Source organism: Amphiura filiformis, unplaced genomic scaffold, assembly GCF_039555335.1.
Source record: "Amphiura filiformis unplaced genomic scaffold, Afil_fr2py scaffold_32, whole genome shotgun sequence".
Taxonomy (NCBI): Eukaryota; Metazoa; Echinodermata; class Ophiuroidea; order Amphilepidida; family Amphiuridae; genus Amphiura; species Amphiura filiformis.
Window position 1 is genome coordinate 485,894 of NW_027305496.1, and position 24,346 is coordinate 510,239.

General features: G+C 35.5%; 3 protein-coding genes across 13 annotated transcripts in view; 2 read left to right on the forward strand and 1 right to left on the reverse strand.

Moving 5' to 3' along the window:
- The window catches only part of LOC140143917 (twitchin-like), a 210,110-nt gene that overhangs the window by 22,584 nt on the left and 163,180 nt on the right, over positions 1-24,346 (reverse strand). For all 11 annotated transcript variants that reach the window (XM_072165753.1, XM_072165755.1, XM_072165754.1 and 8 more), the window contains 12 exons: positions 24,068-24,152; positions 23,090-23,308; positions 21,705-21,843; positions 9,065-9,264; positions 7,480-7,617; positions 5,392-5,437; positions 5,002-5,076; positions 4,163-4,262; positions 3,382-3,499; positions 2,602-2,774; positions 1,346-1,382; positions 766-898 (listed from right to left, as the gene is read on the reverse strand). In XM_072165753.1, the coding sequence (XP_072021854.1) occupies positions 766-898; positions 1,346-1,382; positions 2,602-2,774; positions 3,382-3,499; positions 4,163-4,262; positions 5,002-5,076; positions 5,392-5,437; positions 7,480-7,617; positions 9,065-9,264; positions 21,705-21,843; positions 23,090-23,308; positions 24,068-24,152 (1,463 nt within the window). The remainder of the gene's footprint in view (positions 1-765; positions 899-1,345; positions 1,383-2,601; positions 2,775-3,381; positions 3,500-4,162; positions 4,263-5,001; positions 5,077-5,391; positions 5,438-7,479; positions 7,618-9,064; positions 9,265-21,704; positions 21,844-23,089; positions 23,309-24,067; positions 24,153-24,346) is intronic.
- LOC140143910 (uncharacterized) lies at positions 17,451-18,376 on the forward strand. The gene has a single exon (XM_072165739.1). It carries the CDS (start codon positions 17,451-17,453, stop codon positions 18,270-18,272), a length of 822 nt encoding a protein of 273 aa, XP_072021840.1. The 3' UTR covers positions 18,273-18,376.
- On the forward strand, positions 19,624-20,670 carry LOC140143924 (kappa-type opioid receptor-like). Its single transcript, XM_072165766.1, has one exon. The coding sequence runs from the start codon at positions 19,624-19,626 to the stop codon at positions 20,668-20,670; it is 1,047 nt and encodes a 348-aa protein (XP_072021867.1).

Genomic DNA, 24,346 nt, shown 5'->3' on the forward strand with positions numbered 1-24,346 from the left:
TTGGCACTCAGGAGGTGAATAACAACAGTGCATCTATTTATGCTGTCAGTGCCGTTTTATGTTAACCCATGAGAACTGTCTGCGGATTTGTCAAAAAGAAGTTTTCATTATCAATTGAACCAATCAGTAACATTGTTAGAATAATTTCACCACACAAAAAAATTGGGGTGAATTATTTGCAAAGCTCCATTCTGAATGGTGATTAAAGTGAAGATATCATGTAATTGACCAATCAGAGGCAATGTTAGATCGACAGGTAGTGCTTAGGAGGTACAATTCTGTTGTTGTTGCATTGATTCTTATTACATGTTTTTTTCCGCAGGATCGCGCTATGAAATTGAAATGCTGTTTTCAAGTTAAAGTCTAAGCTCTAAGCGATGAACAGAAATTAATCGCGTGACTATAATTTCATCGTGTAAAATATAACGCAGAGATATCCCAATAGATGATTACTTAATTCGGCATTGCAAAAAGAAACATACACTATCAAAACTGGGTAATTTGTTTATTACCAACACTGATCAACAACAAACGCCTGAAAATGTTGAGTTGTTAATAAACACTTTAAAAAAAAGTACGTTCCCCTTTGCATACACCTGGTGACGTGTGCCAAGACCCATTTTGTGGTCGAAATCAGGTCAAATGTAAAAGGGAACTTACTTTTTTTTGAAGTGTTTAGTTGAACCAATGTTGGATAAAGCATACCCAATGCTTCTACCGTGTTATAAACTAATGTTTTTGATAATTAGTTCACCAGTAAGGTACCTTTGGTTCTGGGTAACCGCTAGCTATACAGCTTAATCTAACATTGTCGTTCTCTTGCAGATCACGTGGACGAAGTCTAAAATCGAAGTTTGGTTTACACTCTGGCCTTGATACTGGCTCAAATTTCTTTTCTCTGATAAGGTAAGAAACATGTGACTTAGACTATTAATGTGGTTAGCTAATATTCGAATCTTGACCAGATGATAGATAATTATATCAAACAATCTGACACCAGGATTCCAAATATAAGGTGTGCAAAATCTACTATAAGGTGTTTGTTATAGCGCGTGGCACATTTGGTTATTAAAAGACATGTGTTTTTAATGATACTTGAATTTTCAAATATCTAAATTGAACTATGACTTTGAAATTTAACAACATTATGAATTTGAAATTTAACAACATTTTGTTGTGACAAAATTGGACACAACTTTGAGATTTATTTCTATTATTCCGATATTCAATGTCAAAAGTACTGCCTTAAAGTGATGGTTCGTAGAAGGTTCAAGTGTACAATATGTTGCTTACTTAATGAAAATTGAGAGAGAGAGAGAAGAATATTTTTGAAGTTCAGACTTACCTAACTTTTGGTTTGAGTGGTTGCTTAAGAGGATCGGCTGTCAGGGCAAAGTGGGAGAAAAGGAAAGAAGCAAACAAGTTATTTCAAAAATGACTTTTCATCTTAAAATGATACAAGAAATCACCTATAACATTAAAAAAAAATAAAAGCATTCCTGATCATACTGTAATACTATCAATCAAATGACGTCATCAGTGATGAATATGACGTCATCAGTGATTAATATCCCGATTGTAGACAAGATATCACAGCACACCATTTGCTGAAGACGCTAGTCAGACTAGTGAAAACGTTCCACGTGAGCGAAAAATAGTGTAATGTCGAAGTTAACTCTATTCATTCCTGATCAATTAATAACTAATTTTGAGCCATATGAGATAATTAGGGATATTCCACTGAAATGATTCTTAAAACAAACCTACCCAGTGTTTGCCCAGCAAAATAAGAACATTTTATAGAAAACATTTACAAACTGTATAAAACATTTAATTTACATCAAGAAAACATTTGTGAAAACTTTATGCAAAAGGTTCTAAAATTATTATTGTCATTGTTAACACTGCTAGTGCATGTAAGTGTTCACAAAACTTTTAACAAATACGTTTGCCGAAAATATTTTGTACAATTTTTTTAACATTTTTAAAATGCTGTTGTAGCATTATTTCATATCAAACGTTTAAAAATGTTTTCATGACGTTTATATAATTCGACATTTAAATATTTATCAAAATGTTCTGACCAAAATGTAAATGTGTTTATAGCACCTTTATTATGTGAAGAGCTTATTTCCAAACCGTGTTAAGTCCACAACCCCACGTGTCCTATTTACTTGTGAGATACAATCACAATTGCTTTGACAACTTTGGCATTAGCAACAATGAGTTGTACCATCAACAAGCTATTATTTACCATAACAATATGCAGACTATTGTTCTCATTTGGGAAACAAAGCCCTCACACATTATTGTTACTGTGCTTCCATCCACTGTTTGCTTTGTAATGGTGCATCCAACTGAAATTATAAAACCTAGCATCACAACACATTGCAATATCGCACAGGGAAATCAGAAACATGGGATAGTGGACTTAACACGGTTTGGAAATAAGCTCTTCATGTTTTAAAAACATGTTTGTGTTTGTTAGAGCGTCTTCAACAACAACTTGTCTCATGTTATCCAGCAATTGTGGTATTTATGCTGGCTCAACTTCCGTTTTTGTAAAAAATTACACTGCATTTTTACAACATCACTACTCACGTGTTACACTTAGATTTACAGTACATGAGATTTCGCCGAATGAGTTCTTAGCATGTACTACGTAGCTGCCTGCATCGTCCAGTGCTGTCTTTCCGATGCTTAATGTGTACGTTATATCGCTCTGTTTGGTCTTATGTTTTAGACTCGGCTTGATATCGTTCTGATTTCTTTGCCTATGCAAAAGATGATGATTATAATATATACAGAAAAAAAATAATGGGGAAAAATTAAAGAACAATTTGGATTAAAGAACAAACTGAAGTATAAAGGTTAACTTTAAAGGTTCTTTGCCTAAGCAAAAGATGATGATTATAATATATATTATACAGAAAAAAATTAATGGGGAAAAATTAAAGAACAGTTTGGATTAAAGAACAAACTGAAGTATAAAGGTTAACTTTTAAATGGGAAAAATGCTCAAAGAGGCAAATGTGTGCATAATGTCCGACGAAGCGGACATGATGCCCTAGTCATTATCGTAAAAATTATTTTTAAATCCCGCATTCCTTTTGACACATGGATAATGAATTGTTATCCATTCAGTAAATAATTATTATGGCCTGACATTAAAGGGGACATATTATGCTGTCAAAGGTAATATGAAAACAACTTTGACTAAGTTTGCTATAACCCGTTCCTATCTAAACACGTGAAAACATCGCCCTCTATTGATAAAATAATACTATACAATAAGTTGAATGCTATTTCGGTACTATGCTGAAATCGCAATCAATGTAGTCATTTGAAATCATTTTCTGCCACCAACCATGAAAAGCTTACCATGTTACTACTGGTTCAGTTACTGCAGCTACTTGACACTCGAACTTGGCATCCCTGTCTTCCATTACGAAGCCTTCCTTGGGTTTCTTGACAAACCTGGGCTTGCAATCACGACGGTCTGAAAGAGAAATACGTGATGTTGGTTGGATATCATACAAATCATATTTTAGGCATTTTCATTAGATTTAATTAATCCGAGACATAATTTAATCGGAACTCATTGTTATCAATCATGAATCTACTTTGAAATATACTTCATTAAAATTATGTCGTAACTGACGATGGATTTTTAACGTCGAAAAAACCCCACGCGTCTTGTTGGGAAATCCTAGTCAGATTTTGCTGCCAATGACAGGCGCATTACTCTGCTCAGTAGGAAGAGAGTAAAACCAGCATAAGAATAGTCCTTCTTACTTCTTAGCAGGTAATCAATTCTCTCTTAGTGTGAGCAAATTACTTTGAAAATATGATCTACCGTATATGACATACCACAATGATTTTGTCATAAAACTTAATTTTTAAGTTTAGAGTGAGCATGTAAGATCACCAAGAAATTGAATTTGTGTAAACATTTTAAAAGTCAAAGTCTCTGAATATCCCTGTAAAATACTGTAAGAAACACGTTATTCTTGATTTCTCTCGTAAACGACGACAAGTTTGTTTTTGAACAATGAGGAAGCGCGATTTTACTGTTTAGAAAGCCGGTTAGTCAAACATTAATAACTCGTCGCTCTGCGAGCAAGTATACATTCAGCTTAAAGGTCAAAGGTTACATAATTACCCATTCCCACATCTCTGTGGAAGTCTTTTTCTTGTGGCCTGTTCCTTCTATGTGCAGATGTGTCGCCAAGACGACCAATACCAAGTATATGATCTCCACACTGCGGAAATTAAAGACAAGGGCCACACATAAAAAAATGAGACAAGATGACAAACATTACAATCCTCATTGTAACTTCCGGTTTTTAAGAGCAGTTTTAGGACACTTTGACCTCTCACATGTCGGGAAATTTGCTGCAATTGTTATTCATTCATTTTATTAGTATAATAATGATATAATTTTACAATATTTTAAATAATTAATTTATGAAATAATGTTTTTTTTAACAATTTTTAATTGTTAATTAATATTATGTACGCACAAAACAATTTTTTTGATAGGTCAGAGGGCAAAGTGTCCCCAAACTGCAAAAAATGTCCCACAAAGCATTTCAAGTTTCAATGCCGATTTGGCTTTACAAACTTACCACACAATGCACGGTTTTAATGTTTTGTAATTCAAGTCACTAAATAACAGGTAGGAAAAGGAATCAAAGCAACATGTAACCCATTATAATATTGCCATTAGTTAGTCGGCAAGTTACCAAATGTTCAACAATACAGTTTTTAACTATTTTTATTATATTACAATTATCTTTATGTTTCCGTAAAAAAAAAACCCATCATTTTTGCTACAATAAAGATTTTACGTTGCTGCTACAAGCTAGCCAGGTGCAAGAAACAACTGTCTATGTTGGTTTGTTAGAATGCGATCGCGTTACAATTTGATCACAGGTGTCATAATTGCTTCTTGTGTCCTTCTGTCTATTACTGTAACACTACATTTTCCGAATTCCTTACCAGCCAGCCAGGTGCAAGGAACAACTTTCTGTGTAGGTCTGTTGGAATGCGGTTGCGTGAATATTTGCTGGGATCCTGAAAAATAAGAAAGAAATTAAAATCAAGAGCCGTTAGTGATTAATTAATTAATTTTGAAGCACGAAAACTACTTTAAAAAGGTTTATTTGGTCAAATTAATCATAAACCTGTAACGTCGTAATAGACTACTCGATCGTATTAAATGCTATGTTTGGATACTAAACTATGCATAAAATTGAATTGAATTTCAATGATATTGAAAGTGATTTAAGAGTAAATGTACTCGGTAACAATAGAAATGCCTTAATATCGATTGACATAGAAAAATTATGATTAGAAGAAAAGTTATTATAAATATTATCTTTTGTTTACCTGAAGCCATGGGTGATCCAATGCCTCATAGGCTGTCATTCTTGAACTGTAAAATAGAAATGTGCAAATGTTAAGCATTAAATTATTAAATGTGATGCGATCAAGCAAAATCAGTCGGAACTCGGACATATTGATTTTGAGATATAGCCAAACAAAGGAAATATTTCCTTTTGTTTCCTGTTGTTTTGGAAACTCTTTAATTGCTCATATCTTTGGAACTGGTTGTTTAATTTCAATGCGAATTTCTGCAAAATGCAGCTTTGTTAATGTGTTTTATTATCCGACTGATTTTGCTTGATCGCATCACAAATATTTACATAATGAAGGTATTGCTTATATCTTATGTCTTGCGGTATTGTTTATATTTTGTCTTGCAGCTATCATTTCATATAACACAAGCAATCTCAAAAGGTTGATGAATTCGACAACTTTGCAGTTTGAATTAGTCTCACACACATATGAAAGCAACAACAATTTACCAAACGATTTTTAGCTGTCTTTACTGTAGTTTAATCTAAACTGGCATTTAAAGGCTGTCAGAAGTTTTGGCGTTTTAGCACGGAAATGTACATTGTCATGACCATATTTGGAATCAGCATGAAATATGCATTAAAATGAGTTCCAACAAGCCTAGTTCAGAGGTTCTTGAGTTAACTCTTGATATTTTGAGAAAATATCTCAAAACGTTTTATGTTAAAACATATGGCTAGCAGGAAGAGCATTAAAACAATGCACTGAAATGAAACCGCACAGCATAAAATTAAGTCTTTTCATTTGCATTGTATGAACTTGAGCTCAATGATGGATCCTGTTATTCTGTACCTTATATGGTGGTCATTGTTCATAATAGTGTCAGTTATACATATTGGTAGATCCCAATATCTCAAACCTACAGTCAAAGTAATTGTCTCAATTTAAATTAATTCTAATCTTACGGATTAGACTGATGGAAATGGAGGATCATTAGTTTCTAATAGCTTCTAATAGGTTCTAATAAAGGACGAGGTCGATTTCATTACTCATTATTATGTGGAGCTTCATATTGCCCTTTCCAAGGGCGCTGTGTTTGCTTAAAAGGGCATTTCATGATCCACAGCCTCATCCCCCCACTTTTCTCAAAAAAAAGTTGAGATTTTTATATCACTGGAAACCTATGGCTACATAATGTTTATATACAAAAAATGTCTTGCAGATTATTTCGTTTAGCAAAGATATCGTGAAATTTGAATTTCGTTCTGATGCACCAGAACGAAATTACAACGCATTGTCTATGGAGCAGTGTAATACACATAATCATGCATAACTCGCAAACGCAAAATCGGAAACAACTGATATTTTGGGAATAAGCTTTTTTCGTGGATATCTACTGAAAAATGTCATAAAAAGAGGATGCTAGGATCACGAAATACTCCTTTAAAATATGCTTTCATTATAAGCAGTTAAAAATCACGTAGGTTTGTTGATACAAGTATACACATATAAATTATTAGACTTCTGTAAAACATAATTATGCTCCACGCGAATCCAGAATATGACGAGAAATAATAAATATTTAATTATTAAACCAATATCTTTGGTATAGATATACTCCAAATCTTGTTCAAGAAAAAGTGTATGTTATTCAAAATAATTAAAATGTTGGTAAGAATCAAAATGTAATGAAGGTGTTATTGGAAACTCACAAATTAATTTCCGTTAACCTCACGTCATTGTACGTGCTGGTTATTAATTAACTCTCTTCACGCGGGTGTCGACTGCAGACGACAAGTTTCAATTTTTTTAATTCAAAATTTCAGAAATGTAAATTTTATGACCATATTTGGAATCAGCATGAAAAATGCATTAAAATGAGTACAAACAAGCCTAGTATTGAATCAGTAGTTCTTAAGATAGCTCTTGATATTTTGAGAAAATATATCAAAACTTGAACTTTTTCCATTGAAGCGCATAGCTAGCACGCAGAGCATTATAACTACAAAACAATGATTGGAAATACATGAATTCTTTGGTGTGGAAGATGTGGCACAGATATTAAAAAAGCACACATGTATACTTTCAATCCTTTTCTATATTCAGATTTGAACGTACTCTTTGTCTTTAAGAAGCAGCCTTGAGATGAAGTCCTTGCCCTCATCTGAGATAGGTCTAAAGGCGTTCTTATCAAACTCCCAGGCAGCTCTTCTGATGTTATCTTCATCGTGATCAAACGGATGAATACCACTCAATCTGCAAGAAGTAAACAAACAATAATGTCATGAAGTGAAGGCGGTAATTAAGAAATTAATATTAACCCATTGTTATATGAGATGTTGATGTTATTCATATGCTACTATTTCACAGTATAAAGGTGATACGAGTCATATTAGAGCTATTTCGATAAAGATATGTTTATTTTTAAAATTCAGGCTTTGCCTATTTAACACAGAATTGAACTACTATATTCCAGAAGTAAACCATCAAGGGCATGCCGCTCTTAATGCGATATACAATGAAAAAGGTAAGGAACTGATTTTTGGCGGTAATAATATTTGATCACCACTTTGTTACTTAAAGCCATAATGTGTGATTTGCTTCACAGCGACGCCCTCAATTTTACTCGGATTTCTACTTTTTGCATAATTATAATGCCCAGTGGTATATTAAAATACCACGTAAAAGACTAAGCCTGAAGTGCTTTAATAACAGTAAAATTTTTTGTATTAAAACCGGGTCGACCCGGTTTTATTCAGAGTTCAACGATCGAGTACTAGCTAACATGTACCGTGTATGTTAGCTTGTATGTACACACGTCGAGCGCGATGCTCCGTGCAGTTACATATACAATACGATTGGCGAGCGTAGTACACGCATTGTAGGCGTTGGAATGAATCGCAATTTTCTTCATTATACCTCATTTGTTTGGCTCGAAATTAAAAGGGGATAATGTGATCAGTGAAAACAAACATTTAAATAAGAATCTATTCTTTATGCAAATTACACATTATTGCTTTAATAGACTTATTGCCCTATATCTCTGCTTTGGCGCATCAACAAAACATGACACTCACGCATACTGCAAGTAAATCAAAGTCGAGATTAAGAATACCTAGACAGACCTTTTCTACAATTTGCGCGACAATGTGGTGTTACCAAGTTCCCAAATCAATAATAAAAGTTACAACATGTGTTGATAACACAAAACATGTGTTGATAACACAACACTACTATTTATCCATGCTAAACCAGGAATTGGCAAAATAACTTTGCTATTGAAATTGAAATATGTCTGAACCACGTTTGCTGCCTACAAATGGGGCAGGGTTCATCAGTACAACGACTGTGACTACCCCTAACAGCTTCCCATTGCACCTGAGTGGGGTGAAGAAAGCGCCTTGCCCAAGGGCGCAACACGGTGGTGGGACGGGGACTCGAACCAACGCACGTCGAACAAGCTCTCAGATTATGAGCCCAAGGCCGAGCCACCGTGTCCATTTATTTGGTAAACCTACTCATTGTGAAAATTAAACTTCATGATTGTATTGTTACTTGAGACTTGTTTATTTGTCGATGAAATCTAAAGCAAATGTTGATTAATATAACAGAAACACTGAAAAATATCCAAACAAATATTATATTTACTGTTAAATACAATACACTTTGCACTGTGCATAATTTCCTTTCTAATACTACTTACAGCATATAGCATAGGACACCAACTGTCCACATATCTGTGTTGAAGCCTACATCACCACCACTAAGTACTTCCGGGGAAGAATAGTCTGTTGACCTATAGACGAGTTTTGTCCTCTCATCTGGGTCAAGTTTGGTGGCAAGACCCATATCAATGATCTTCAGTGTGTCACCTCTCTTTGTTTCGTAAAGTACTGATTGTGGCTGTGAAAGATAAATATCGAATTTGGTTAACCTCATTGGCAATGTAAAACGTTTTTAGTTATAGCAATTTCATAACAGAAGTAGCACACAAGTGATACACTATAAAAGAGGAAAATCTTTCACATTAAAACCAACAACAGGAACAAATTTCATGGCCGTCTATCACAACTGACTGTTAACATGTTATATCATGATGGGAACACACGAATGCCCCATCACTCTTATTTACTCAATTCTGAGTGTGTAGAGAAAATAGACATGTATTGTTGTATAACACGTTTTGCGGAATACCAAGGCATTTCTTTCTTAAAATAAGTACTTTTTTATGGGAATATCATCTTTAAAGTCCTATAACTCAAAAACATGTCTGGCGACTTGTTTCGGGATTTTTGGAGCTGGTCACATATTAGGTACTGCTGTCGTTTCTTTCTGCAAATTCTAATATCATAATAGACATTTATTTTAAGCTGCGTGTCGTTAAGTGTATTTACAGTACAGTAAATCAAAACAGTTTAGACAGCGAAAGTGCTAAGTAAATAACCACTTGATGGAGTACAAGTGCAATTTATTGAGGACGAGTGGGATGAAGTATAGTCGGAAACATTTGAATGACATTTGAATTGTTTATATAAAGTTCAATAACGTGGCTTCATAAAGGGTAGCTTTTAAGGACGGAATAGTTTCAGTTTACATTATACGTTCTATCGGATGCAGCCGGGACGCTCTGGGAGAGATACAAGTGCGATGTACAGAATGGTAAATATCTTAAGAACGAAAAACCCTAGCTTGGCTATGTTAACCAAATTTAAATTTTCCAGTAGGACCGTAAATGCCTACCGCGACCGATCAGGGCTCAAATTTGCCGTTGTCATACAGACACGGTGGGAAATGCACTTCTACCAATCGATGTTTAAATTTTGGTATGAATATTCTGAAATTGAAACTTTTAGCACGCTTCAAGCACAATTGGTCCATTTCAATCAGCCCAATATATGCTCCCCCTAGAATTTGTATGCTCTTCGGACACTGCTCTTCCTTTTAGTCCTTCTTGTGGTTTTGATCAGCTCATGTTACTTGTTTCGTATAGAATCTTTCTGAATCCAACCAACTCGATTATTAAAGAGCGAACTTGTGTATAATAGTTGTACCGTACTTTTGGTAACAGACTTATTATTTTGTACTGTGAGCACTACAGATACTCTTGATATATTATAGAATAATGTATGGTATGATTTACAGATTATTACTTAACAATAGGCCTATGCAGTTTGTTCGTTAATTTGATGCAATAATGCGGAATACTATTCCTTGAACGATTGATTGATACACAATGATCCCTTAAAGTCTTACGAGAATATACAGTGGATAGACACAAAAGATGTTAAGGCAGAAAAAAGGAAGCTGCGTTTCATTTTGAAGTAATTGTCAGACTTGTACCCGAGTCCAGCTTGTCCGAGTCCGAGCCGAGCCGAGTCCATTTGTATCCGAGTCCGAGCCAAGTCCGAGTCCTTTTGTGTCCGAGTCCGGACTCGAGTCCAAGTCCAGGGGTGCCGAGTCCGAGCCAAGTCCGAGTCCAACAAAAAATAAGACCCGAGTCCGGACTCGAGTCCGGACTCGGGGTGAGAGTCCATGCCCGGTGGTGGTGGTGGGGGGGGTTCATTCAACTTTAATGTGACAGGTATCTACCTATTGGCATTGCTTAGTTTGGATATAACAAAATGAAAAAGGGGTAATTGGGTATAAAATTTTGAAAGAAGGGGTCATTTGGTACAACATTTTGAAAAAATGGGTCATTATTTGCAAAAATGGAGCAAAATTTTATATTTTATTTCTTATTTGAAAAATGTACAATACAAATTTGCTGAAAAAGGTCAATTTTAAAGTTTACGCATAATTTTATGGCATTTTGATGATAAAATTGTAGAAATGTGATGAGAAGGTCACTCACTGCATCACACCACACACCACTCTACCAAACCCCACCCAACACTGTTGACTCAACCAACCAACCGTATACACTTTCGTCAAAAGCCATGTCCATGAACAGGTTACTCCTGAAGGTAAAAACTACATGTATCAGACCACCTAGTACCTGTATCAGACAGCAGGCATGTGGGGGTATTTTGTGTGTGTGTGCGTGTAGCACACTACATGTAAACTATTGTTATTTCACTCCGGAAAATTGATTTCAATTCGATTCAAATTCAATTCTTTCTACACCCGGAGTCTTGCTATTCAATTCCAATTCAATCCACCTTGCTTTAGAATTAATTCAATTCGATTCCAATTCAATTTTTCATTTTCAAAATCATTTCATTTCAATTCCAATCCAATGCAGTGAAATTAACAGCTAATCAATTTCAATTCAATTCTAAGCATTCATTTCAATTCCAATTCCAATACAGTTGCAGTTTGTGTTAATTGACCAAAGGCATACTGCAAAAAGTGTGTCTAGAGATTGAACACTTTTTTGTCCTCGATTTGTAAACACACGTAACATCTAAACGCAAATGTCAAACTTCAAAACATCAAGTGTTTAATCATAATATCTGAACACAAGGCATCAAATTACTAAAATGTTTAGCATTTAGACATGTTTAGAAATTGAGGCCAAGATGATGTCTAGAATGGTGTTTGATATCTAGACACTGTTTTTGTAGTGCATGTTTTAAATTTTACTACCAATTTTATAACACTTGAGTCAGCAACACAAAGTCAAAATCAAGTACACTACTTTTTTAGTACTTGTCACAAAAGCATTTCAACAGAAGATACTTTATTGTTATGTTTACTCACTTTTCACATTCAAACAATGCGAGTGATCCTTGACCTCTGGGTCCTATTTTATGAAACTTTGGAACTTCTTAGTTCTTTGGTGACTGACTTCCTAAATATCCTAATATTTGTCTTAACTTCTTGTCCACCATGCACATTATTTTCTAAACTTAAGATGTGCGGTCAAAGATGTCAAAAATCACGGTTTTGATACTAGATAGCCCCTACTTGTCTCCTGCTCCTCCTAAGATTTTACATCCAAAATCCATGTACTTTTGAAAAAGTGTGAAAAAAGCTGTCAAAGATATAAGCATTTTCTTTAATGGTTTTCTCACAATTTGTTCAAATGTACAATGACTTTTGAGCATAAAAATTGGGGCTTTATGATTGGTGCCAAAAGTTTGAGATCTTTGGCAATTGGGGGGTCTCATACTCACATTATTGATCATAATCAAGCAATTTAAAACATTGGAAATGTTAAGAATCAATTTGCATCATATTAGAAGATATTAGTGTCTTTATGAACATAGAACCTATAATTTTTCCACAAGACAAGAGAGACAGAAAGATTGAAAGAAGAACTCCAAAAAGTCTCAAAAAGTTTAACTATATCTGTGTATGAGAAATGATATCATATTTTTTTATATACTTCTAATTTTCTTCAATGTGTATTTTATGCTAGCATTTTTAAATGAAAGCTTTGCAGAATACTTAGTTGCAATATGTTTGGTAACACTTTATGTTTATGTTTTGTACCAGTTTATGGTGACCACTGTTTCTTTTATTTATTATGTTTAGGGAAAACAGTTTGTTTAAATGGAGCAGAACTTCACGTTCTATGTGATCTATTGATGCTAACTTTTTAATGTGTGTCTCTTGTGTGAATAGACCTGGAAGTGCATCAGAATTCAGAAAAGGGAATGGCACTTTTTACAGGTGGAATGATCTGGAATCACAGACATCTGCTTGTGAATTGAAATGCTGAATTGAAATCAAAGCTGAATTTCATTTCAATTCCACTTCATTCTTCATCACTCAACATGATTTCAATTCCAATCCAATTCAATTCATCATTGCTCACGATGATTTCAATTCCAATCCAATTCAATTCATGCCCAAGCCCACTCATTTCGATTCCAATTCAATTCCAATGCATTGAAATGAAAATTGCCCAAAATTCATTTCAATTCAATTCGATTTCAATGCATTGAATTAACATTAATGTAAACTCACAGTTAACTTAATTGCGGCTAGGGACAAGGCTGTAGGTATGCCAGGTGAATTCAAATTTGCCATCAAACTGCATCATTTTATATATCAAATTAAAGCCCTTGAGTAAAGAAAGTCAAAACTGAAAACCGTTTTGTCAAAGCACTTTCCGTAGCAAAGTTATCAAAGATTGACTTTCATCAAAAGATTCAGCTAACAAAACAGCATTTCGGTCATAGACATACCACCTAGACCTATGACTGCCCATCCCTTACCACAGCGGGAGATGAAGCCCAGTATCCAAGGTGATATTGACGGATTGACAGGGTAGGCGCGGAGATAATCGCGTACATTCTGCCGCTCTCGGTTGCGTGGTTACTGCGCCGTTATCGCCCGCGTCAAATGCAACATGTTCTGTAGACGCGAACATTATCTGCTTGCTTGCGTCCGGGTATGCGTCCTTGTTCAAGTCGTTGCTAAGCAGTGTCGGATTCACTACGCGAGTCAAAGTCACTGGTCTAGGTACTAGTTTGTCTGGGATTTCGGTGGTGTTTCTAGATCTTAGTGTCATGATGATAGCAGCTTTTCTATGTGGAACTGCTATCAAAATCCGGGTCAAAATCCCTCTAAAATTCCATGTGCGAGTGTCTCATCGCCATAAAAAAATGATATATTTGGGTCAAGTGAAGTATAGACAACATACTAGTATTTATGTAGGTTCCCTGCCTTGACCTACCTGTTCTTTTAAATTTCTATGTAAATATGTATTGTGTTCTAGGCGAATCATGACTAGCAGATAGGTTTGCCTGGCATACATATACGCTGTGTGCCCGGGGCTGTGTGCAGTATTACTGTTTTACATGTAAATGAATTGCAATATATTCAAATACAAATAGAAAATTAACATCATCATCATTATAATAATAATAATACTAACAGAAATTCACCTTTATAATTCTAAACATATTTTCAAATTGGCCCACACAAATGTCATGTGTACTCACTTACTGAGCACATGCAAACTATATAGCCCTACTGAGTGGGAGCTGAGATGTATGGTCCAGTGTGCATGTTTCTCTTTCAAGAGCTTAATGGATTGGAAAGTTCCATGAAAGAAGTCTTACATTGTAGGAATTTTTATATAGTCCAAATATTTAATAAAATTATGCATTTGATTAATTATCAATTATTTCATTTTAAATGATAACAAAAATATGATTCTGCTAAGTGACCGATAAATCTAAATAATTTGGTGGATATGTAGGAATAATAACAGGTCACAGATTTGACAGCCCCAATTAATTTGGAAAATGGCCAAATAAGTAAAGTCAACAAATTTGAGATCTATTTTAACATTTTTAGATAATCATTTCACAGTTTACATAGATTTGGACATTGGACTGGACTCGGACCGGACTCGCCTTCGAGTCCGAGTCCTTTTGTGTCCGAGTCCGAGCCGAGCCGAGTCTTTTTGTGTCCGAGTCCGAGCCAAGTCCGAGTCCAACAAAAAGTGGACTCGAGTCCGACTCGAGTCCGAGTCCGGACTCGAACGATACATCTCTGGTAATTGTACTGCATTTAGTTATTTTATTTGAAAAATCATGAACAATATTGCTAAAAACAGACAGAGGGATTACATTTTAGACGTTATCCTCCAGTGCCGCCTAAACTTACTATTTTCGTGATTGTGCCACTTTTATGAGCAAATGAAGAGATATTTTCATATAAATAAATCCTGAAAAAACACCACATTTCGCATTTTGGTTTCAGAATGTCTACAGAAAACAAACTTGTTTTTTAGCTTGATACTAGATGCTTGATACAAATGCTTCAAACTATAACGTGTCTCATCTCAAATTTGAAGTAACGCCATGTTATATTTCGCAGTGGTAGATTCGAATTGCGCACGATAACCTAAATCCGCGCGGCGTATAAACACGCGTAGAATGACGATTTGTCCTTACTACGCTAGCGACGCAACCACGTAAACACACTGATTCAAATATGCCACAATGAAATCTAACATGGTGTTACTCTCAGGTTCAGACGAGGCACACTATAGTCACAATGTTGTTTCTACCCGATATAATGTGGGGAAATTACATCTACCATCATTTGAAAATAACATTTAAATTTCTTTTCCTCTAATATTACCTGGAGTCTGAATTGAAAAAGGAAATTGAAGATATTGAATGATATGTTCGGATACAGATCAAAATATTCGGACAATATTAATGTAAAAATCACACTTAGAATTTTTCAAAAAGTTATCTAGCATATGGGTAGAGAACTCGCTTCTGGTGCATGAGATCACGGGTGCAATTCCATATGCAGAGAGTCTACACGTGTTTTGCAATCAGGTTTGAAAAGTGCAGGGTGATATACCACTGATTGTCCCAATCTTGGTGCTGTTTTGATATTCCCAATCTAAGTACAGACGATGTATGCACCATTGGCTTGGAGCCCTTATAGTCATGCCTGAGGCAGCAGATTGCTCAGGAAGTGAACTCAATCTGATATCCACCATACACAGCGGCGTTTTTGGTCTTGGTAAAAAGCGCTATATAAATAGATAACGTATAGAATTGCTTCGGGCAATGCCGCCAAGCAAAATATTGAAACGATTCACAAATTGAAAAAGACAGCCCCGAGAATAATCTCAAACCGAAGCATAGTCTATTATGCCAACCATCATTATTTCATGTTAATGAAAAATAGTAAATAAGGAAACCGGAAAAACGAAAAATGACATATTAAACTGTTGCGATTTGGTAGTTCACAGCATCTTGTGAATGGTAGTGAGCTTTGGCAAAAATAACATTGATTATTTCATAGCGAGTGTGTAGAAGAATTCAAATAATTATTCTTTTTGAGGTCCTGTGGTTCTTGAGTTATGTTGTAAACAGGGCTGAAACAACAAGACTTTTGTAAAACGTACATAACTCATTCACAACAATAAATCAAGCAAGTATTCAAAGTATATGATTTGTAGAATAAACTTCTGCTAAACATCAAGGTGTTATTTTTCAGTAATATATTGATTTAGATAATGAAAATCAATTTTCTGGCTGTTTCGACCAACAATACCTCGTCTACCCTTAAAAGGTGGTGCTGTTGAGTATGTTATTGTAAAGAATTGACGTAGCTTGCATACAGACAATTACAGTTGGTGTCGTTCCGTCATATTGAGTGCATCAGAGAAACTAAGAGGATTCACCAGACATGCTCCCGACTTTTGCCTAGGGACTTGTAATTCAACGCACAGAGTAGTATAGTTGAGAATTAAAAAGATACTATTGTATACATACATGTACAACGTTATACTTTTCGAGTACCGCATTACGAAAGGTCATGACTACAATTAATCAACATTGTAAACAAGAATCGTTAGCGTGGAGGGTGAAGATATTTGAACAGAACAAATCTAAAAGTGATACATTACGAGGAACAGGTTATTTTGATCTCATGGCAACAAATTGTACGAACTTGTACCACTGAGTTCATCTTTACTTATGATGTGTATGGTATGGATTGGATTCACCTGTCTCTTGGCATCTACGTTGTGAACCACTGCTGACGACAAGGAGACATTTGACTATAATATATAGCTCCGAGATAAGAGAACTGTGTTTTTGTGGGTATTGTAAATACTACATTTCGGATGAGATTGAATTCAGTATTTTCATATTCTACTAATGGAACACTGCACGACGGCACACATTTACTAAGGATTATGTATTGTGATTTCTATTTATTCGCTGATGTATGTTAGGCGTTTACTCATATACCAGGTGCCGTTTAAAGGGGCGATTATCTGTCTGGATTTGCAACTTAAATCTCTTCAACTGGCTTAAAAGAACGCTACCTGTGGTCATAACATACCTGGAAAGCTACCAAAACAATTTATTGTGAAAAAAAAAAGGATTTTCATAATTATGTTTGACATTGAAGTGATTCTCAAAACATCTATCTGGATATGTATAGCACTAGTGTCGCTACCATTGAATATAATTTGTTTAATTGTTCTACGCCGCACGAGACGGGTCGAAAATGTAACAAAAATTTTCCTGGTTTCTCTGACTGTTGCAGATATATTATTCTGTATTTTTCGAATTATCCCGGCAATCGGGATATCAGCTTTAAAATCGTGGCCATATGGAGATGCATTTTGTGTTATTCAAGGGGTTATTATACATCCATCTATGTTTGCAATGTTCTTATCACTATTAGCAGTCAACGTGGAGCGGTATATTGCCATTGCATATCCGCTTCGATATCCCGTAATTGTAAGCGAAAAAGGCGCTCGAATAACTGTCGTCTGCTTCTGGGCAGGAAGTGTTGCAATTTTGATGTTAACCTGGGTTGAATCACCTTGGCAACCATTTCCAGACAATGTTGCACAAGTATGTTTTCTTTGGAAATATTATTCCACTGTTTCTCTCCATTTACATATGTTTTACATATTTTATATACCGTTTGCAGTAACTATAGCCATATTTGTTTTATTTGCCATGATGCTTGTGATTGCACATAAACATTCCAAGAAAATTATAGCTATCCAAGCGCATGGAAATGGTCCAGGACACGGAAGACATCGTGATACACGTACAGCTACGACGTTTTTCTTGATGGCGATGTCTCAGGCTATTGCGAACCTCCCATGGCTGATTGTAATATGTATCGGTGATGTTCCTGAAGTTGTGATTTTTATTGCGGAGGTTTTGTTCGCTTCCTCAGGATGGTGGGACGTCGTTGTGTATTATGTAAGAAACAGAGCTTTCAGAGAGTCAGCTAAAAACTTTTCAAAAGGGTGTAAAACTTGTAACTTTTTGATATGTACATTTAAAGCGACATTCAGAGAATTGTCACTCCCATACGACACTGTTTCTCACACTTGTTTCAATTATCAATTTAATACACATGTGCATTATGTTTATTATGTAATAACGAGCCCCTACAATGTATCAGCTAGAAACTGTATTTTCACGTCAGGAGAGGCAAACATATTACCAACTTTAAAATAGAAACATCAGTCACGAAAAAAATACCGTAGAAATTGGTACTCGTCAACTGGTGGTGCAATAAATATAAATTAATTTTTTTAGAACCCGGATCTCAGATTTCTTCATATCCCAGCTTCATATTTCGTCGATATATCGAAAAAAAATGGTGTAAGTGTATTCTTCCGATTTATCAACCGTTTAAATCGATTTGTTTTGGTCATCAACGGATCGTTGTGGTATAATCACATTATGTTAAATTCTTTGTTATATTCATAGTGGTATTACGTGCGAAAAATGACTTTCTTTGCATTTTGGAATAAAAAAGGAATATTTTGTAACAAACGTCACGTCGACGCGCACATCGTTAGTGACCATCTTTATTTCACACGATGAACTAGCTCAGAGTAGTTTAGCTGAGGGCTAAAAAGCTATACGTTTATGTACAACGTGAAAATATTCGAGCACCTCATCACAAAAGGTCAAGACGGTGATTTGTCAATATTGTGAGCAAGAATCGTCAGCGTAAAGTTGTTTGAACAGAGCAAATCTAAGTGATACATTACAAGGAGAATGCTAGTTTGATCTCCTGGCAACCAATTGTATGAACTTGTACGACCGAGTTCCACTTTTCATATTGTATGTATGAATTTTACGTCATTGTTTGCATCTCCGTTGTGAACTACTGTTGACGACAAGAAGAAATTGAAATATAGGTAGGAGATAAGAGAATTATGTTTCAGTTTGCAAGGTAAATACTGCGCTTCAGATTTGACTTCAGCATTTGTAATATTTTACTATTAAAATGGAGTACAGTGTGACTGCTGCCGACAAGAAGACAAGACTTTGTTTACAATAATTTGGGGGAATTCCAAAATACAAGGGTGTTTCCCATCTCATGAAATACTTTCAGCTTGCAAACAAAGTTAAATAATTAAATTAAATCAAATTACTCAGGGCACATCACAATGGTCTTGACCAGTTAATGCCTGACATGCCATCAAAATCGAACTTCCGTTCCCAGAGATATGGATTATTGTAATGCCACAGCAACAATCAGACACAAAAGAAATATAAAACTTTCTACGTTTTGTTTGTGAATAGCAAACCATAATGCCTGTTTTATGTCACGCATATTTTTATACAAAAACGACATGCAGTGACGTGTATTGTCATAATTCGCCGATTTAAAAGTGAGATTGGACTTAATTGTATCGTTTTTGCTTTTGCTTTACTGCAAAGTTTTATTTGCAACTGTCTGCCATCATCATTTAATCATTCGCTTCAAGACTTGTAAGCTACAAGCGGAATCGATTATATTGTGGACTCTTTCTAACGCAAAAACTTTGAGCAGAAAATCTCGTTTATAGACAAAATGAATCGCACACAAAATTCATCAGATATTTGCAACGACGAAAACACCGTGGTTTTATTAGATCCTCAAGAAGCCGCTAACTGGGTCTGGAATGATGTGGACACGCTCATTATAACAGTGATTGTTCCTTTAGTATCGGCAGTTGGTATTATCGGAAATACCGCCTTCCTGCTCTCTATCTTTACAATAAAGCACATGCAAACAAGTCTAAACGCGTATCTGTGCAACTTGGCTGTTTCAGATGTGATGTTACTTCTAAGTGTAGTAGGATGGTCTTTATCGGTTTATACATCATCGCCCATTTCTCTTTCGACTTCGTTGCATTCTCACGGTGCTTGCATTGGGATGGTGTTATCAACTCATCCCTGGTACTTCGCGTCTCTTGGGTTTATTACGCTGATATCAATAGAACGGTTCTTTGCAGTTTGTTACCCGCTAAAGCATTTGACAATGAAAGGAGCTGCTCGCACTGCTAAGATTTCTACTACCGTATGGATCATGTCTGTTTTACTCTCGGCAACTTTTATCCCAAGGTACGTGCACCATGAAAAATGTCTTGTATGGCCGGAAGATGAAATGTTTAAACATTTGCCAACTCAGTTTCATATTTGCACTGCACTGAACGATCTCTCTACGTCAGTTAACTTGGTAGAAATAGGCAGTTTCGTAGTTTGCTTTATCGTCAATTTCGTGCTCTACACCTTAATAATTAAAGCTTTAAGTAGCCGGGCCGTTGCAAGACGGCCAGAACAAAAATTAGAAAATGACGTTGTTCGTAATCAAGTCGCAAGAACTTTAATAATCAATGGTGTTGTCTTCTTTCTTTGTCAAGTTCCTCTGCGGTTTACATCCATTGATTTCTTCTTAGATCATGTTTTCGGATTCAAAGACTTGTTAGACCGAAAACAATACGCAGTTACTCTAACCATTGGACGAGGATTTCTCCTTCTGAACTCTTGCATTAATCCGTTCTTATACATATTCATAAGTAGACACTACAGACGCGCGATCTATGACACTTTCAAGACCCTTTCAAGATCATTGTAAAATAGATGATAATATAGTGAATTGTGAAACGTGTTCAGTGTTTTATGGTTGCTCTTGCATCCCAAGTGGATTTTATCTTTGTCTCGCCAAAAATGACAGAATACAGATTAGAGGGGATGTATATCACTACAACCTATTGGTACATGGTTTAGTATATGGAGGAAACCTGAATGCAAAAGAGGCTGAAAGTAATATTTTGTTTTCGGCGAACCAAGCCTGAACACTCAACTTGCGTTTAAAAGTTGATAGTAATGACTCGTCTATATTTAAACAGTGTCTGTAGTAAACCAATGTAGTGAGGCTGTGAATATTTACATATTAAAATATCAGGCGAAGGTCATTTCCTAGTATAAACGTCATGATTGCACAATGATGACTTATAAGATAATGTACCGCATTTGGTTAGTTGGCAGATTGTTTATGTTATCATCTCAGTGATAGAAGGATAATCTCAAGGCAATTTAAAGTAAAAATGCACATCTTGTCCAAGGCAGAGGTAAAGTAAATCACTCCCAGGAAGTCATAATAAACATTAAAGCGGTGCGTCATCTCAAAGTGAGTAATATCCAATTGATTCAACTTAAACAATTCTTTGAATGAACTTTAGTGCCGCCATTAGATATGTTAGAAGACCACACCCAAGTGACAGGTGATGGACCGTACGCACACAAAAGAATAATCAATTTGTTTTGAGAATTTCCACACAACAAGGGAGTTTGAGGAACTTAATTCAATAAATATTGCAGCGACGGAAATAAAACTCCATCGAGGTAAACTTTTCTTCTACACTCACAAACTTAGAAGAAACTTGTTCAAAAAATGTTCACGCTTATTCTTTTCGTATTAGAAGTACAAGGAGATTACCCCAAGTGTTAAGACTACCTTTGCATACTTCCTGCCAGCACTGGTGGCAGCCACCTGTGCTGGAATCAATAAAATCAATGTTACTGATTGTTCCAAGTAGTGAATCCACCAATTCTTAGTGGTTGGGAGGGGGTGGAGCGGGGGGGGGGGGGAAATGTTTTCCCACTCACCTTAAGATCTAAGTGCATGTAGTTTCTGGTGTGAATGTGGTTGAGACCTTGCAAGACCTGTTTTGTGTATCTAGCAACCTCTTCCTCTGTAAGATGGTCTCGTTCACTTGCCCTCTGGAAGGCATCACCACCACTCATACTGAAAAAATATTTATGTAAATCATGACGTTCTTTCTCCATGTAACATTTGCACATAATTAGCTTTTTCAACAATTCATATGTGGATTATGTAGCTAGTCTACTTGTCTTACGCAACGCTATTAAAGATTTGCTAGTCATATGGGTCGCTAGTACCCTAACGCTAACACGTACCTTAATGCTAACTTTAAAACTAAAGAAAACATTTTTTTCGGACTAGCATATCTTATTTGTGGACTAGCGAACCTTAGTAAAGCGATCATTTCCCAAGTTTATAAATCCCTTGCTGGAATGATGACACGAAAGATTCACCAATCAAGTCATCTTGTAATCGTAAATATCTACGTGAACTTAACAATTTAATAAAAAAATGAGGCCCGAACATTTCCATACGTCTAGGGATAAGACCAATGGTCTCGTTCACTTTCCCTCATCCTCATCACCACCACTCATACTGATTTAAAAAACAAATGTAAATCGTGACATTTTTTTTTGTTCATGTAACATTTGTGCACAGAATTAGCCTTTTCAACAATTCATATATGAAGTATGTAGCTAGTCTACTAACTTGTCCTACGCAACACTATTACAAAGATTTGCTAGTCCTATGTGTTGCTAGTAGCCTAACGCTAACTAGTACCCTATAACGCTGACTTTCGGACGAAAGAAAACCTTTTTTCTGACTTATTTTCAGACTAGCGAGTCTTAGGAAAGCGATCATTCCCCAAGTTTATAATCCCTTACTGGAATGATGACACTAGCGTAATTTACACAAAAGATTCACCAATCAAGTCATCTTGAAATCGTAAATATCGACGTGAACTGTCCAACTTAATAAAAAATAACAGTCATGAGGCCCAAAAGTTTCCATAATTCCAGGGTTAAGACTAATCTTAATAATAAATATCGAAGCAGCATCGACGGTCGATACCTATATCGAACAAAATTGGCTGTGGAACTTTACTCGATTCGCCGAGCGTGATTAGCTACGTGGAATAAAGAGCTTTGTGCTACAACTTTGAAAACGTCTATTAAGTATAACAAAAGAAAGTGACGGTTTTTATTTTTCTGTGATTCGACAGTATAAAAGATCACATTGGATTCAGATGATTCACTATTTTCAATAAGAATGATAACTTACTAAGATCATTAAGCTTTTTTAACTCTTGCTTATAGTCAAGGGTCTCAAAAATAGAATAAAGGTACACTGATTTAAGTCATTAAAACAAATATCATAATGTACTCACAAGTCATATATAAGAACAAACTGATCCTTATCTGTTTCAGGGTGCTTAGTTTCGAAGGCATCGTACAATTGTGCTAGTCTTGGATGTTGTAGATGATTGTAGTTCTCGATTTCTCTCTTTACATGTTCCGCATCACCGGGTTCAATATCAATGAATTTAGCAGCAAAGTTTCTTCCTGTGGCACGCTCTTGTGCACGTACAATAACACCGTATGGCCCCCTGAAATGATACAATTATAGTTCAAATGTAATTATGATACATTCTGGTATTAATTTTAATAATACCTTCAAGATATCGTACACACAAAAATTATCGTGTTTATTGAAAAAAATCCTTTTATACAAATTAACCATGCACTAACAATTTTTCATTTTTTTTTGCAGTCAGAAAAAAACCCCCGTGATGTAGAATGTATCAATTTGACGCAATTCAATTTAATTTATGCAACAATATAAGTATTTGACAAGATTAATGACATATCGAGGTGATTATTAAAAAAAAATCGCAGCAAGGGTTCTTCCTGTGGCATGCTCAGTTTTTATTGATTACAATTATTTAATCTCTGGTAACTTATCTTTCTGTGTGTAACCTGTACAGAGGGTACAATATCTTTAGGCTTTGCCTTTATATATTTTCCTCCATCTATTTATACCATATTGTTTTGGTTTTTGTTAGCTATACGCTGGCGAATCGGATTAACTACCATAGCAATAGGTCAAAACAATTTTGAACATATCGCGCTGCACTACAAGCAGGTTAAACTAATCACCTGTGTATGTCTGCAATCATAGATTGAATACAATACTGTTCTTTTCAAAGATACTAATCTTACAGGTGCAAGTGATCAGCATGATATGGTTCAGTGCAGCGCGGTATATTCAAAAATTGTTTTGACCTATTGCTATGGTAGTTAACCCGATTATTACGTAACTTCGCCAGCGTATATTGATGGAAAATAAATAATATGATGCAACTTACCTGCCAAGCTCTTCTCCGAATATGTATCTGTCGTATGGTGATCTCTTGCTAAGTTTCACCTTTGTTGGGGTGAAGCCTTCTTCAACTGTAAAATAAAAACGTGAATAAATTTAATTTATGATCTAAACTTTGCATTGAATTCTCTCGCACACCTCCCCTACAATTGGTATGATATCTACACCGCAAAAAAGAACACATGGGATCTTAATCAGTAATCATAAGTACAGGGTGTCCCAAAAAAAAGAGGCCCCTGATTGCGCCCTCTTTTTCTCCTATTTT